At 41.4% G+C, this 16099-nt stretch overlaps 1 protein-coding gene across 3 annotated transcripts in view; it reads right to left on the bottom strand.

Moving 5' to 3' along the window:
• Nucleotides 1-16099, bottom strand: part of LOC134346328 (ankyrin repeat and death domain-containing protein 1A-like) — an 83063-nt gene that overhangs the window by 46440 nt on the left and 20524 nt on the right. For 2 of the 3 annotated variants that reach the window (XM_063047677.1, XM_063047679.1), the window contains exons 5-8: nt 10852-10953; nt 8766-8864; nt 8140-8238; nt 2476-2574 (exon numbers count right to left, since the gene is read on the bottom strand). In XM_063047677.1, coding sequence (XP_062903747.1) covers nt 2476-2574; nt 8140-8238; nt 8766-8864; nt 10852-10953 — 399 coding nt within the window. The remainder of the gene's footprint in view (nt 1-2475; nt 2575-8139; nt 8239-8765; nt 8865-10851; nt 10954-16099) is intronic. The other variant, XM_063047678.1, reaches the window with a different exon arrangement.

Raw genomic sequence — 16099 nt, 5'->3', positions numbered from 1 at the left:
AAATAGTATGTAGAGCAAGACAGTCAATAGAGCCTAGAAATACAATTGTATCAGCATGAATTAATCAGTCTGATTGCTTGGTGGAAGAAGCTGTTGGTCCTGGCATTAATGCTGTAGTACTGTTTCGTGGATGGAAGCAGCTGGAACAGTTTGTGGTTGGGGTGACTTGGATCCCCAATAGTGCTTTACGCCATTTTTACACAGCTGTCTCTGTAAGTGTTCTAAATAGTGGGAAGTTCACATCTACAGATGCGCTGGGCTGTCCGCACCACTCTCTACAGAGAACTGCGATTGAGGGAAGTACAGTTCCCATACTAGGCAGTGATGCAGCCAGTCAAGATGCTCCCAATTGTGTCCCTTTAGAAAGTCCTTAAGATTTGGGGGCCCATACCAAGGGGTGAAAGAGGTGCTGTTGTGCCTTTTTCACCACACAGCCGGTATGTACGGACCATGTGAGATCCTTGGTAATGTGTATGCCAAGGAACTTAAAGTTGTTCACCCTCTCAACCCCAGATCCAGTGATGTCAATAGGGGTTAGCCTGTCTCCATTTCTCCTGTAGTCCACAACCAGCTCCTTTGTTTTTGCGACATTGAGGGAGAGGTTGTTTTCTTGACACCACTGTGTCAGGGTGATGACTTCTTCTCTGTAGGCTGCCTTGTTATTATTTGAGATTAGGCCAATCAATGTAGTATAGTCAGCAAATTTAATTAGCAGATTGGAGCTGTGGGTGGCGACACAGTCATGGGTATACAGAGCGTAAAGGAGGGGGCTTAATACACAGCCCTGAGGGGCTCCTGTGTTGAGGGTCAGAGGGGCAGAGGTGAGGAAGCCGACTCTTACCACCTGCTGGTGATCCAACAGGAAGTCCAGGATCCAGGTGCAGAAGGCAGGGTGAAGGCTGAGGTCTCTGAGCTTCTTTTCAAGCCTGGAGGGAATTATGGTATTGAATGCTGAACTGTAGTCCAAGAACAGCATTCTCACATAAGCATCCTTCTTCTCCAGATGCGTAAGGATAGTGTGTAGAGCTGTTGCTATTGCATCATCTGTCAATCGGTTGTGTTGGTAAGCAAACTATAGGGGGTCCAGTGTGGGTGGCAGCAAGCTGCAGATGTAGTCCTTGACCAGCCTCTCAAAGCATTTGCTTATTATTGAGGTGAGTGCGACAGGATGCCAGTCATTCAGACATATTACCTTGGTCTTTTTAGGTACAGGGACAATGGTGGATGTTTTGAAGCAGGAGGGCACCCTTCACTGGGAGAGGGAGAGATTAAAAATGTCTGTAAACACACCTGCCAGTTGTGCCATGCACATCCTGAGTACCTGTCTGGGATGCCGTCCGGTCCCATAGCCTTGCGACTGACCACTCATTGGAAACGCCTGCGTACTTCAGCCTCAGAGAAGACCAAGGTGCAGGTCACTTCAGCGTCTCTCCTCGGGAGCTCAGTGTTGGCAACATCGAACTCAGCGTAAAAAAGATTTAGCTCATCTGGGAGAGAGGCAGCGATGTTGGCAGCACCACTGTGCTTAGCTTTGAAATCTGCAATGGTGTGCAGACCTTTCCATAAGCTGCGTGTGTTGTTGGTGGAGAGTTGTGTCTGGATCTTGTCCCTGTATTGTCATTTGACTGTATTGATGACTTTGCATAGATCGTAGTTGCATTTCTTGAGCTCCTGCTGATTACCGGCAATGTAAGCCCTGTGTCGTGTGGTAAGTGTTGCTCGCACAGAATTGCAGCTGGCAATGTTTAAGGGAATAGCTGTATTTCAATAAAATTATAGTTACCCTTCTCCTAGGTTTTTGAACCCAAGGCCAGAAACAAACATAACTAGGCTTGAGCGACTGAATTTAAGATTCTCTGGTCATTGCTTTACTGAAAGTCACCAATTACTTTTCCTCCCCATCCTGTTATTTCCCCCTTCTGCAGAAATCCTCTTTCCTCTCCCAAATGGGTAGATAGAGTTTTTAGATATTGAGATATCCAAGGGATTACCAGAATGCAGGAAAATGGTGCTACAAGAAAGGACTGATGATGATAACGTGACAATGAGAGGACTGTGGTCTGCTTGGCTTTTCTTTGCTATGTGAGGCACTCATCCGAATGTTCATTTTCTGTAAGTGGATGAGCCTCCTGAAGAGCTGTGACAGGCAATGCAACCACTCCCACTACTACCAGCATGGGATGGAATATGCTCAGGGTTACTGATGATATGGGACTGGGCTTGTTTGAGTCTATGGGCTGCAGGGATCTCAAACGTATGCCAATCTAGATATATTAATTAGATACACAGACAGATATATGGAAGAGGGCTTGTCTGAGCCACAAGTAGGAGCAAGACTGGGAGCAATTCAGTCAGTTCTTCCAGCCTTTGAATAGCATCATGCTGACCCTCTAAAACGACACCATATTCCTGCTTTCTCCCCATACCACAATAAGAAGTACAGCCCTTTACATTTCCTATAAAAGCTCTGTGTACCTTTGGCAAAATATTAATGTCACTTCCTGCTCCCAGCAGCAATGTTACACATTCATGGTGACCTCCCGCTGCAGCCAGGTAGAATGCAGTCTCGCCCTCCTGCTCACAAAGGAAAAGTACTGGATTATATTGTGAAGTACCAATGCATCAGACCAGCAGATATTTACTAAAAAAAAATTACTACAGGTTATCTATTTACTAGGGATTATTCTAAAAAATGGGAACTTACAGTAGAATCTATTTGGAAAGCTTAAACGTTCTTAGTCACATCTGGGACAATACACTTTGTGTCACTATTGACCTTAATGTCACTGGTTTAGGAAGAGCAATCAAAGTTCCTGGTGCTGATCACAATGACTTCTTCATTCAATCAACATTAAGGCAGGTGAGAAAAGGTTGATTTTCAGCTATGGAGGTCCCCTGCTCCTCATTGACAAATAGTCCATTGCTGGCAATTTCCCCAAGTTCAAAACTGAAAAATTTCAGATCAGGATTCAGCATGGCCTGGATAAATGGAGACATTGAGAGAAGGATGTGGCAACAGGAACTGCCAGCAGAAGATCCGAAGGTCCTCTTATAATTAGGGTAAATATGAGGTTTACCTGTAAAGTGACAACCTTAACTTTGCAACATAAATTTAAGATATAAATTCAAGATATAAATTCAAATGATTCCCACATCTACACACACAGGCATGCACACTTGTGAAAACAGATGGGACAGCACAAACTAAAGTATTGTGACTGAGGTCACAGACATCAGAAAGGCATGTCGCTATCTAGGCCACCTAGCATCGTTCCATATGGACTTGCAAACTCCCAAACAGACAATAATTTATGCACTGGTTGAAATAATTCTGCCTTTGAAACACATTCGGGATATGAGTTATTGTCTCAAAACAAGTTTAGGACTGCAGTTAGACAATGTACTCTACACTCAAAATTCTCTTGTGCTGTCCAGGCTCAGTTGCAGACAGCTTTGTTTAGTCCACAAATCCATAAGAACTAGGAGCAAAATTAGGCCATTCAGCCCATCAAGTCTGATTTGCCATTCCATCATGGCTGATTTATTATCCTTCTCAAACCTATTCTCCTGCCTTCACCTTGTAACCTTTGACACCCTGATTGATCAAGAGCCTATCAAACTCCGCCTTATATAAAGCCAGTGACTTCGCCCGCACAGCCATCTGTCACAAATAATTCCATAGGTTCACAACCCTCTGGCTAAAGAAATCTTTCCTCATCTCTGATCTAAATGGATGTTCCTTTATTCTAAAGCTGTGCCCACTGGTCCTAGACTCCCCCCTGTAGGAAACATCCTCTCCACATCCACTCTACCCTGACCATTCAATATTCCATATGACCATAAGACATAGGAGCTGAATTAGGCCATTCAGCCCATCAAGTCTGCTCCGCCATTCCATCATGGCTGATCCCGGATCCCACTCAACCCCATACACCTGCCTTCTTGCCATATCATTTGATGCCGTGATTGATCAGGAAACTATCAACTTCCGCCTCAAATATACCCATGACTTGGCCTCCACCACACTCTGTGGCAGAGCATTCCACAGATTCACTACTCTTTGGCTAAAAAAAAATCTTCCTTACCTCTGTTCTAAAAGACCGCCTCTCAATTTTGAGACTGTGCCCTCCAGTTCTGGATATCTCCCCCACAGGAAATATCCTTTCCACATCCACCTTATCTAGTCCTTTCAACATTCAGTAGGTTTCAATAAGATCCCCATGCATTCTTCTGATTTTCCAGTGAAGCCCACAGCTGCCAAATGCTCCTCATATGTTGACCCCTTCATTCCCAGAATCATCCTTATGAACCTCCTCTGGACTCTCCCCAATGACAACACATCCTTTCTGAGAAATGGGGCCCAAAACTGTTGACAATACTCCAAGTGGGGCCTGCCTAGTGTCTTATAAAGGCTCAGCATTATCTCCTTGCTTTTATAATCCATTCCCCTTGAAATAAATGCCAACATTGCATTTGCCTTTTTTTAAAACCACAGATTTAACCTGTAAATTAACCTCCTGAGAGTCTTGTACAAGGACTCCCAAGTCCCTCTTCTCCTCTGATGTTTGAACCTTCTCCCCATTTAGATAATAGTCCACTGTGTTGTTCCTCTTATCAAAATGCATTATCATACATTTCCCAACACTATATTCCATCTGCCACTTTTTTGCCCATTCTTCCAATTTGTCTAAGTCCTGCTGCAATCGCATTGTTTCCTCAGCACTACCTACCCCTCCACCTATCTTCGTATCATCCATGAACTTTGCCACAAAGCCATCAATTCCATTTTCCAAATCATTGACAAACATTGCGAAAAGTAGCGGTTCCTTTACTGACCCCTGAGGAACACCACTAGTCACTGGCAGCCAACTAGAAAAGGCCCCCTTTATTCCCACACCCTGCCTCCTACCTGGCAGCTATTCCTCTGACCATACCAGTATCTTTCCTGTAACACCATAGGATTTTAACTTAAGTAGCCTTAATGTGGGGGGAATTCAATAGATTTCAATGAGATCCCCACTTTCTCTCCTAAGCTCCAGTGGGTACAGGCCCAGAGCCACCAAACACTTCCATTCCTGGGATCATTCTCATGAGCATCTTCTGGACTTTCTCCAATGCCAGCAGAACCTTTCTTAGAAAAGGGGCCCAAAACTGCTCAGAGTACTCCAAGTGCAGTCTGACCAATGCCTTGTAAAGTCTCAGCATTACATCCTCGTTTTGGTATTCCCGTCCTCTGAAAATGAATGCTAACACTGCACTTGCCTTCCTTACCATCGACGCAACCTGCAAGTAAGCCTTAGGGAATCAGCATGAGGACTCTCAAATCCCTCTGCACTACTGAATTGTGAATTTTCTCCCCATTTACAAAATGGTCCATGGTTTTATTCCTTCTGCCAGTGTGGATGGCCACACACTTCCCTACACTATATTCCAACTGCTACTTCTTTGCCCATTCTCCCAATCTGTCCAAGTCCTTCTGCAGCACCCTGCTTCCTCAATGCTGCCTGCCCCTCCACCTATCTTTGTATTGTCTGCAAATTTGGCCACAAAGCCATCAATTCCTTCATGTATATCATTAAGATATAACGTGAAAAGCAGTCTCAACACCAACTGCTGTGGCACACCACTAAACACTGACAGCCAACCAGGAAAGGCCCCCTTTTATTCCAACTCTTTGCCTCCTGCCAGTCAACCAATCTTCTATCCATTCTCATACCTTTCCAATAATACCAGCAGCTTTATTTGTGGCACCTTGTCAAAGGCCTTCTGAAAATCCAAATAAATAACATCCACTAACTCTCCTTTGTCTATCCTATCTATTACTTCCTCAAAGAGTTCCAGCAGATTTGTCAGGCAAGATTTCCCCTTTAGAAAACCATGCTGGCTCTCGCCTATTTTATCAGGTGCCTCCAAGTACCCTGAAACCGGATCCTTTATAATCAGCTCCAACATCTTTCCAAACACTGAAGTCAGGCTAAATGGCCTATAATTTCCTTTCTTCTGCCTCCATTCCTTCTTAAAGAGGGAGTGACACTTGCAATTTTCCGGTCCTCAGGACCAATTTCAAAGTCTAGTGGTTATTGAAAAATCATTTCTAATGCCTCTACAATCTCTTTAGCTACCTCTTACAGAACCCTGGAGTGTAGTCCATCTAGTTCAGACGACTTATCTACCTTCAGACCTTAGTACTAGCAACTACACTCACTTCTGCCCCCTGAAACTCTCGCATTTCTGGCATTCTGCTAGTGTCTTCCACAGTGAAGGTTGATGCAAAATACTTATTAGGTTCCTCCACCATTTCTTTGTCCCCCATTTCTACATCTCCAGTGTAATTTTCCAGTAATCCAATATCCACTGTCATCTCTCATTTACTCATAAATCTGAAAAAATAACATTTTGTATCCTGTTTTATATTATTGACCATCTTACCTTCATATTTCATCATTTCTCTCTTTATGGCTTTTTAGTTGCCTTCTGTTGGTTTTTAAAAGCTTTCCAATCCTCTACCTTCCCACTGATTTATGCTATATTTTATGCCCTCTCTTTTGCTTTTATGCTGTCTTTGACTTCTTTTGTCAATATGGTTGTTTCATCCTCCCTTTAGAATACTTCTTCATCTTTGGGTTATATCTTTCCCATGCCCTCTGAATTTCCCCAGAAACATCAGGCATTGCTGTTTTGCCATCATCCCTGCTAGTGTCCCCTTCCAATCAACTTTAGCCAGATCCTCTCTCATACCACAGTTAATCCCTTTATTCCATGGTTATACTGATATATCCAATTTTATCTTCTTCCTCTCAAACTGCACGGCGAATTCTATCATATTATGATCACTGCCTCCTATGGGTTTCCTTACCTTAAGTTTCCTAATCAAATCTGGGATATTACATAACGCCCAGTCCAGAATTACCTTTCCTTAGTGGGCTCAAATACAAGCTGCTCTAAAAAGCTATCTCATAGGCATTCTACAAATTCCCTCTGTTGAGATCCAGCACCAACAAGATTCTCCCAATCTACCTATATATTAGAATCCCCCATGATTATTATAATATTACCCTTTTGACATGCCTTTTCTATTTCCTGTTGTAATTTGTACCCCACATCCTGGCTACTGTTCGGAGGCTGTATTTAATTCCCATTAGGGTTTTTTTTCACCCTTGCAGTTTCTTAATTCTACCTACAAGGATTTTACATCTTCTGATCCTATGTCAGCTCTTTCTAAGGATTTTATTTTATTTTGTTACCGATAGAGCCACTCTAGTCCCTCTGCCTACCTGCTAATCATTTGAGACAATGTGTATTCTTGGATGTTAAGCTCCCAAGTATGATCTTCTTTCAGCCACAGCTTGGAGATGTCCAAAACATTATACCTGCCAATCTAAGATCATCTACCTTATTCTGTATACAAATATAACATCGTCAGTCCTGTACTGATCACTCTTTTTGATTTTGGCCCCGTTACACTTCAGCTCATCCCACTACTGGAAATGTAGCATGCCTGCTCAACAAAGGATCCGAGGCAAATTCAACAAATACAGATTAATTGGGGCAGGAGATTGAATGTGGATCTGACAAGGATTTCTTTTATTACAAAGTGTGGTTTAGAATTTGGAACGCATTGCCTGAATTGCCTGAGAGGTAGAGATTCTAACAACAATTTTAAGAAGTATGCAGGTGAGCATTTGAATTATCAAGGCATAGAAGGCTATGTATCAAGTACTGGGAAATGGGAAGAATATTGCTGGGTCATCAGTGGCCTGAAAAGCTGTATGACCATGAGGAGGATCCACATTATGAAGCCCATGGGATTTGCCCATTTTTAACCTTCCTTAAAGTTACTGTATATTCTTTATTAAATTAACGCGCAGGTTCCATGTAATATACAGTATGTGCACTGAGTAAGTTAATATTAGCATAGTTCAATGCAGCTTTTAAAATCCTTTCAGCTAAAAGTTAAATACAGACATGGTCAACATTGAAATTACTAAAAATATAAGAATGATATACCAGAGAAGTCCATCATCAATTAAGCCATTTTTCCCTCTGATTGATTGAAAGATATACAAATGGAGTACAATTTTGCAGATATTTTCCAATGATGGTTTTCAGATAACAACTTAGTACTGAATGATAACCTACCTCATTCTGCTCATTTATTAGGTCCCATTCACTCAGCAGCACCGTTAATACTGTCACATGACCATTCCACGCAGCGAGATGCAAGGCCGTGTTACCTTCCTGCACAACGACATCAAGTAAGATCTCAGTCCTTATAATCAGTTATGTACAATTAGAGTAGTCTGCTATTGATCATTACGCAAAAATTTGTTAAGTGTGCAAACAGGATAGTTCTTCTAAAAAGCCAATAAAAGATCAAATCTCTTGTTTCTGCACTATAAAATTATGTAACTTAATTCTGTATTTGGAAAAAAAATCAACATTAAAGACAGGCATAAATTACCGAGAACTAGGAAATATCAAGTATCTAAAGCAGAACCAAAAATGCTGGAAAATCCAGCAAGTCTATTGATCTACTTGTTGTAAACATTCAGATCTAACATAAGATCAGCATCAGAAATGTTAATCATGTTGCCTGGTTCAGTATTTCCCACATTTCGTCATGATTTAAATGTATACTTGACAGAAGTCTTTGTTAGTGAGCATACTTTGATAGAATTAAAATACATTAAGAAGAATATTGCCAACAAGGCACTAATGTTGAGGAAGGTTTTGTACAATGAGAACTGCAATTCAGTTATCATTACCTTATCCTTTTTCTGTGTGTTATAATCAAGCTTCCTCAGAGTCTCAACCATTTCTAGGTGTCCACCTTCAGCTGCCAAGTGATATGGCATTTTGCCTTTCTAAAAATGAAATCAGAACGTGTCAGCTCCCCATTCATACAGTGATTCACCAACAAGTCCCCCCACAGCTTTACTGGTGCTTTCTTCAAAGCAAAGATCTGAAATGAAGATCAAACTCAGGGTAGAAATGTCAAATACTTCAGAACATGCATTTAAGGTGAGAGGTAAAGTTCAAAGAGATGTGTGGCAATTTTTTTTTACACACATTGAATGTTAAGTGCTTGGGATTGGCCATCAGGGACAGCAGTAAAAGCAGCTGTGATAGTGAAGTTTAACAGGTTTTTTATATCAGCTTATGAATATACAGAGAATGGAGGGATATAGATCATGGGCAGGCAGCTGAGATTTAGTTTAATTTGGCATAGTATTGAGCACAGACTTCATGAACCAAAGAGCCTGTTCTGTGTTTTGTTTTGTGTTTAAATCTGAAATCATACTTCTGTTATATAAAATATATTCACAAATGCTTGAGGTGGCTCAGTTTAAAAATCATTCAATTTGGTCATGCTGATTCCCGACACCTTCAAATATGCAGAAATGCAAAGGATCAGAATATCCCTTTTCTGCAAAATTACTTGATGCACAATGAGTTTCTGATCCCTTAAAATGAAAACAGTCTTCTTCCATTTCAGAATCACTCCATTCTCATCCTTCCTGTTGGTAGCCCAATATCATTTGAAGTTATGAGGAATATATTTAACTTGCTTAATGGCTGTTTCTCAGTAATACTTCCTTCTTCTTATACAGTATTCCTTGTACCTAACATGCTCCTCAATAGATTGTAAATTTAGTGAAAACATGCAGTAAAATAGAAAGTCACATCGAGAGAATTTGGTCACTGAGTTGTGCTTTACTGGTAAATTAAAGAAAATGAAATATAGTCTTTTAAATATTTGATTCACGGCAAATTTCTTGGCAGGGAAAGGCAGCAAACAAGTATTTGATCTTTGCTAGAACTTGAAAAGACTGCACCATGTTCATTAAGGAGTTTTACATTCCTCAATTTTGATCAATTGAAAATATTTAATATTGAAAACAGGAAGAAATATATTTTACTGATTTCTAACAGGTTCAATTTATTTATAATTGCCCAATTGCTGGAAGAGATACTTTACTTAATATTATCCCTTGGGATCTCAGTCTGACTCGGATTTAAGAGGCAAATATTTTCTAATACTGCTGGTGAAGGGTTCCAATCAAAAGTATAACATAGCTTTCCCTATCAGAAGGGAAAACACAATATCTATTTTCTAAAGGAAGGTATAGAGTAGGTCCTTGTATAACAGGCTCCATACAACCTCTCTCTCTGTTCTATTTTGATGTGCTTGGGATGAAAGAGACTTTGCTGAGTTTCATTTTACAGTTTCAGGAAAAAGGGTGAGGTCAAACCAATCAGGACAGGCTGCTGTTCCCAATATATGATAGTAAGCTACATATGAATGAAGGAAATAACATACACAGATTTTGGGAACAACTTCTCATCCCACCTACACAAACACCTCCATATATATATGTTCTTGGCACTGGACATAGGTCCCACACAATACCATGCCTTAGCATCAAGTTCAGCAACCAGGCCTCAGGGGAATAAGTATGAAAAGGCTGTTAGCCGGCACATCCAGAACAAGAGTAGAAATTAAAGGCAAGGATAAAGTGCTTTCACAGTCAACTCAGGAGCTATCTTCTATTCCACAGATGACTCCCCAAAGGCCAACTACAGTAATTTCCATAACCACTCTGTTCACCACGCTTAGCAGAGGCTGAGGAATATTACTGCTTCATTTAAAGGACTCTAGTTTGAATCACACCCGGGGTCGAGAATAAGTAATACTGTAACCATTTCAGAAAAGAACCACTTATCAAGATCACAAGTTTCTGAGTTAAATCTAATTTATTACATTGTGTTTCCCCTTTCCGTGTGCTGATAAGCAAAGTGTAGAAACAATTTGGTAATATAGAACCAAACCTCGAGTGGTGACTCACCTACCTCTGTGGGTTTGTTTAAATCCAGCTGCAGATCATTTACTATATATTCTACAACTTTACTTTTATTATTCTGGGCAGCACAGTGCAGTGCATTCAATCCTTCCTAAAGACAAAAACACGTTCTTTTAGCTTTTCACAATAGAAATTTTCTTTCAACATTTTAAAATCAGTCACAACTGTCACAGTGAGAAACCTGTCTCAGAAAATGCTTAACCTCCTACTGTGTTATAATCTCTAAGCATTCATAATATTAGCCTTTGAAGTTCTGAAATATGCAAGCACAGCACATGATAAGACCATGAGACACAGGAGAAGAATTAGGCCATTCAGCCCATTGAGTTTGCCCTGTCATTCTGTCGTGGCTGATTTATTATCCTTCTCAACCTCATTCTCCTGCTTTCTTCCCATAATCTTTGATGCCCTGACTTGCCAAGAACCTATCAAACTCTGCTTTAAATATATTCAATGACTTGGCCTCCTCAGCCATGCATGGCAATGAATTCCCACAGATTCACCACCCTCTGGCTAAAGAGGTTCCTCTACATCTCTGTCCTAAATAGACATCCCCTTTTCTGAGGCTGTGACCTCTGGTGCTAGACTCACCCACTACAGGAAACATCCCCTCCACATCCACTCTGTCTAGGCCTTTCATTATTCAATAGATTTCAATAAAATCTCCCTTCATTCTTCTAAGCTCCAGTGAGTACAGGCTCAAATCTCTCAAATGCTCCTCATATGTTAACCTTTTCATTCCTGAAATCATTCTCGTAAACATCCTTTGGACCCTCTCCAATGCTAACACATATTTTTACAGACAAGGGGCCCAAAACTGCTCACAATACTCCAAGTGCAGTCTGACCAATGCCTAATAAACGCTCAGCATCACAGCCTTGCTTATACAGTGCCTTGAAAAAGAATTCCGCCCCCAACTGTTTGATCATATAAATGAGTACTGTATTACAACCAGAGATTTTGAACTATTTAACTGAGATGTTTTATTTGTGAATCACATGCTCATTTTTCACAGAAGAGCCCAAAAATAACAGGGAAAATTGTGAAGTAAAAAACTAAAAGTTCAAACACTGAAATGTCACCAGTCCAAGCGTTCATCCCCATTCACTCAGTACTTATTTGAACCACCTCTTACAACTATTCAGGTAGTAGTCTTTTTGGATAAGTGTCTATTAGCTTTGCACAATGTGATGGAGCAAGACTGACTAATTCCCTGTTGCAAAATTGTTCAAGCTGTGGCAGGTTAGTTGGGGAATGGCAGTGGACAGCAATCTTGAGGTCTGGCCAGAGATGTCTGATCGGGTTAAGGTCAGGGCTCTAACTGGGCCACTCCAGTACACCAGTTTTCTTCTTTTAAAACTACTCCACGGTTGCTCTGGCAGTGTGCTTTGGATCATTGTCCTGCTGAAAGATGGACTTCCTCCCCAGTTTAAGTTTCTGGCAGAAGCTAGCAAGTTTTTTTTAATCCAGGATCACTCTGTATTTAGCAGTAATCATCTTCCTACCAATCCTGACCAGATTTTTAGTCCGTTGTTGAAAAGCATCCCCATAACATCCCCATCCCCTACCTTCACCATACTTTACAGTAGGGATGGTGTTACCTGCCAATGCACAGTATTAGATTTAAGGCACTCATACCGCTTAGTGTTGAGGCCAAAAATTTCCACTATAGTCTCATCTGACCACAAGTCCTTCTTCCACATCTTACAGTTGCAAAAGGATATTATTTTTTTGAGCGGCATATGTGGCTTAAATCTGATACTGTGCATCAGCCAGGTAATACCGTTTCAGTTTTTGAAAGTTTTGTTTTTCTTAATTCACAATTTCCTTGTTTTTTGGGATCTATTGCGAAATAAGGGGAGCAAGGTGATTCACAAATAAAAATTCTCCATTAATTTGATCAAAACCCCTGGTTCTAATACTAATTCATGTATGTGAACAAGTTGTTGGGGGCTGAATACTTTATTAAAGCACTGTATTCTAGTCCTCTTGAAATGAATATTAACATTGTATTTACCTTCCTTATCACTGACTTAACCTGCAAGTTAACCTTCAGGGAATCTTGCTTAAGGACTCCAAAGTCCCTTTCAACCTCTGATTTTTGAATTTTCTCCCAGTTTAGAAATTATTCTACACCTTAATTCCTTCTGCCAAAGTACATGACCATACACTTCCCTACACTATATTTCATCTGCCACTTCTTCGCCCATTCTCCAATCTATTCAGGTCCTTCTGCAGACTCCCTGCTTCCTCAACACTACTTGCCCCTCTACCTAACCTTGTATCATCTGTCATCAATTCCACCATCCAAATTGTTGACACATAACGTGAAAAGAAGCAGTCTCAATAATGACCCCGACGGAAAAACATTTGCCACCGGCAGCCAACCAGAATAGGCCCAATTTATTCTGACTCTTCGCCTCCTGCCAACCAGCCAGTCTTCTATCCCTGCTAACCAACACACGCAAAATGCTGTAGAAAATCAGCAGGGCAGGAAGCATCAATGGAAATAAATGAACAGTCAACTTTTCGGGCTGAGATCCTTCTTCAGGACCGGAAAGGGAGGGTGAAGACACCAGAATAAAAAAGTGGGTGGAGGGCAAGGAGGCTAGCTGGATGGTGATAGGTGAAGCCAGGTGGGTGAGAAAGGTAAAGGACTGGAGAGGAAGAAATCTGATGGGGGGGAGAGTGAACCATTGGAGAAAAGGAAGGAGGAGGGGACCCAGGGGAAAATGATAGGCAAGTGAGAAGGGGTAAAAGGGCCAAATGGAGAATAGAGGAAGGGGAGAGGGGAATTCTATCCATGCTTATATCTTTCTTGTAATACATGTTTGGTTCTTATCTGTTAGGCAGCCTTATGTATGGCACCATGTCAAAGTCCTTCTGAAAATCGAAGTAAGCAATACATCCACTGACTCCTTTGTCTATCCTGCCTGTTATTTCCTCAAAGAATTCTAACAGATTTGTCAGGCAAGATTTTCCCTGAAGAAAACCATATTGACTTTGGCCTACCTTATCATGCATATCCAGGTACCCTGAAATGTCATCCATTGTAATGGACTCCATCTTCCAACCACAGAGGTCAGGCTAACTGGCCTATAATTTCATTTCTTCCACCTCCATCCCTTCTTAAAGAGTGCAGTGACATTTGCAAATTTTCATTCCTCTAGAACCATCCCAGATTCTAGTGATTCTTGATAGATCATTATTAATGCCTCCACAATCTCTTCAGTGACCTCCTTCAGAACAATGGGGTGTACCAGGTCACTTACCACCTTCAGACGTTTCAGTTTCCCAAGCACCTCCTCCTTAGTAATAGCAACTACGTTCACTTCTGCCCCCGACACTTGAATTTCTGGCATACTGCTGGTGTCTACCACAGTGAAGACTGATGAAAAATTCTTATTAAGTTTGACCACCAGTGGTCCAATATCCACTCTCATCTCTCTTTTACTCTTTATATATTTGGAAAAAAAAACTGGTATCCTCTTTGGTATCATTGGCTAGCTTACCTTCATATTTCATCTTTTCTCTCATTTTTTTTAGTTACCTTCTGTTGGTTTTAAAAGCTTCCCATTAATTTTTGCTTTATTATATGCCCTGTCTTTGACTTCCCTTGTCAGCCACAGTAGCCTCATTCTTCCTTTAGAATACTACTTCTTCTTTGGTGTGTATCTATCATGCAATTTCTGAATTGCCCCCAGAAACTCCAGGCATAGCTGTTCAGTTGTCATCCCTGCTAGTGTGCCCTTCCAATCAACTTTGGCCAGCACCTCTCTCGTGCCTCTATAATTCCCTTTGCTCCACTGTAACTGACACATGTGACTTTATCTTCTCCCTCTCAAACTGCAGGGTGAATTTTGCCAATTATGATCACAACCTCTCAGGGGTTCCTTTACTTTAAGCCCTAATCAAATCCAGAATAGCTGATCTCCTGGTGGGCTTAACCATGACCTGCCCTAAAAGGCTATCTTGTAGGCATTCTACAAATTCCCTCTCTTGGGATCCAGCATTAACCTGATTTTCCTAATCTAACTGTATAGTGAAATCCCCCATGACTATCAGATGCCTTTTCTATTTCCTGCTGAAATTCATATCCGACATCCTGACTACTGCTTGGGGGCATGTATATAAGTCCCTTCAGGGTCTTTTTACCCTTGAAGTTTTTTATCCTTCCTTGCTAAGACTTAGAGCTGGCCACAGTGCCACCGGCCTGGCAGCTGCTGACGTACTCTGGGAGTTCATTCCCTATGCTCCACCCGCCCCCCCCCACCACTCTCCCAGCAGAATCCAAAGGGGTATGTGTTATATCTTGTACCTCCAAAACATGAAACTAATTCAAAGAAAATCATTGAGTCGTGTACATTTGTTTTCTCTTTCAGCGATGTGTATACGTATGATGTGGTGTGCCATTTACGTACTTTTACATGTAACCCACAATGAATTATTTAAACAAAGAATGATTAATCAACATGATAACAATATTACTCAAATATTACTGAAGTATTAAATACGCAATGGTATACTTGTTGCTGAGGGGAATGGCCACAAGGGAACTCTGCCCTGACTGCTTACTTTTGGGATCCATCTATTATCTAAAGTCTGCATTCTGGGTGTGACCACCTCAGAAAAAGACTCATCTATGAAGTTTTCAGCCTCCTGGATGGTCCTCAGTGCATCCAGCTCCTGCTCCAGTTCCTTGACCTTGTCAGTTAGACCACAGTCTGTAGTCAGTCAATGTAGACTATAGTCAGTGATATGCCGGTGTGTAAACCACACTCCACAGACCATTCACTGTGAATCCCCTCCTTAAACATAATAGTTAGGAAGTCAAAACTAAAATCAAGAGAGTTTGAGATTTAATTTTAAATAAGCACATAAATCTGATGAGGTTGCAATATAATTCGGGGTGGAGCTTAGGAGACGATGGCACCTAATGGCGACTCCTTTACTTGCATCTTCAGAAACAGCTCTATTTCTATCTTTAATATCTCTATTTTTCCCTTTCGAGGTTCTTTTGAAGACTCTGACCTGGACTTACACGCTGACTTTGGTTCTTTGCGGGAATGGGACCTGCCCTCGGGGTCTCACAACTGGCCCGCTGTTCAACATACCAAGGACACAGCCAAGAAGACTAGCGCGTCTTCAGAGTTTTAGGATTTCGTGTCTCTGGAGGCGGGCGGACTCCAGGTCGGTGCCTCTGCAGGAAATCGGTGTGTCGTGGGAGTACATGGAAG

The sequence above is a fragment of the Mobula hypostoma genome, chromosome 5 (assembly GCF_963921235.1).
Source record: "Mobula hypostoma chromosome 5, sMobHyp1.1, whole genome shotgun sequence".
NCBI lineage: Eukaryota > Metazoa > Chordata > Chondrichthyes > Myliobatiformes > Myliobatidae > Mobula > Mobula hypostoma.
Note: the sequence above shows the minus strand (reverse complement) of the source record. Positions and strands in the feature narration are given on the sequence as shown.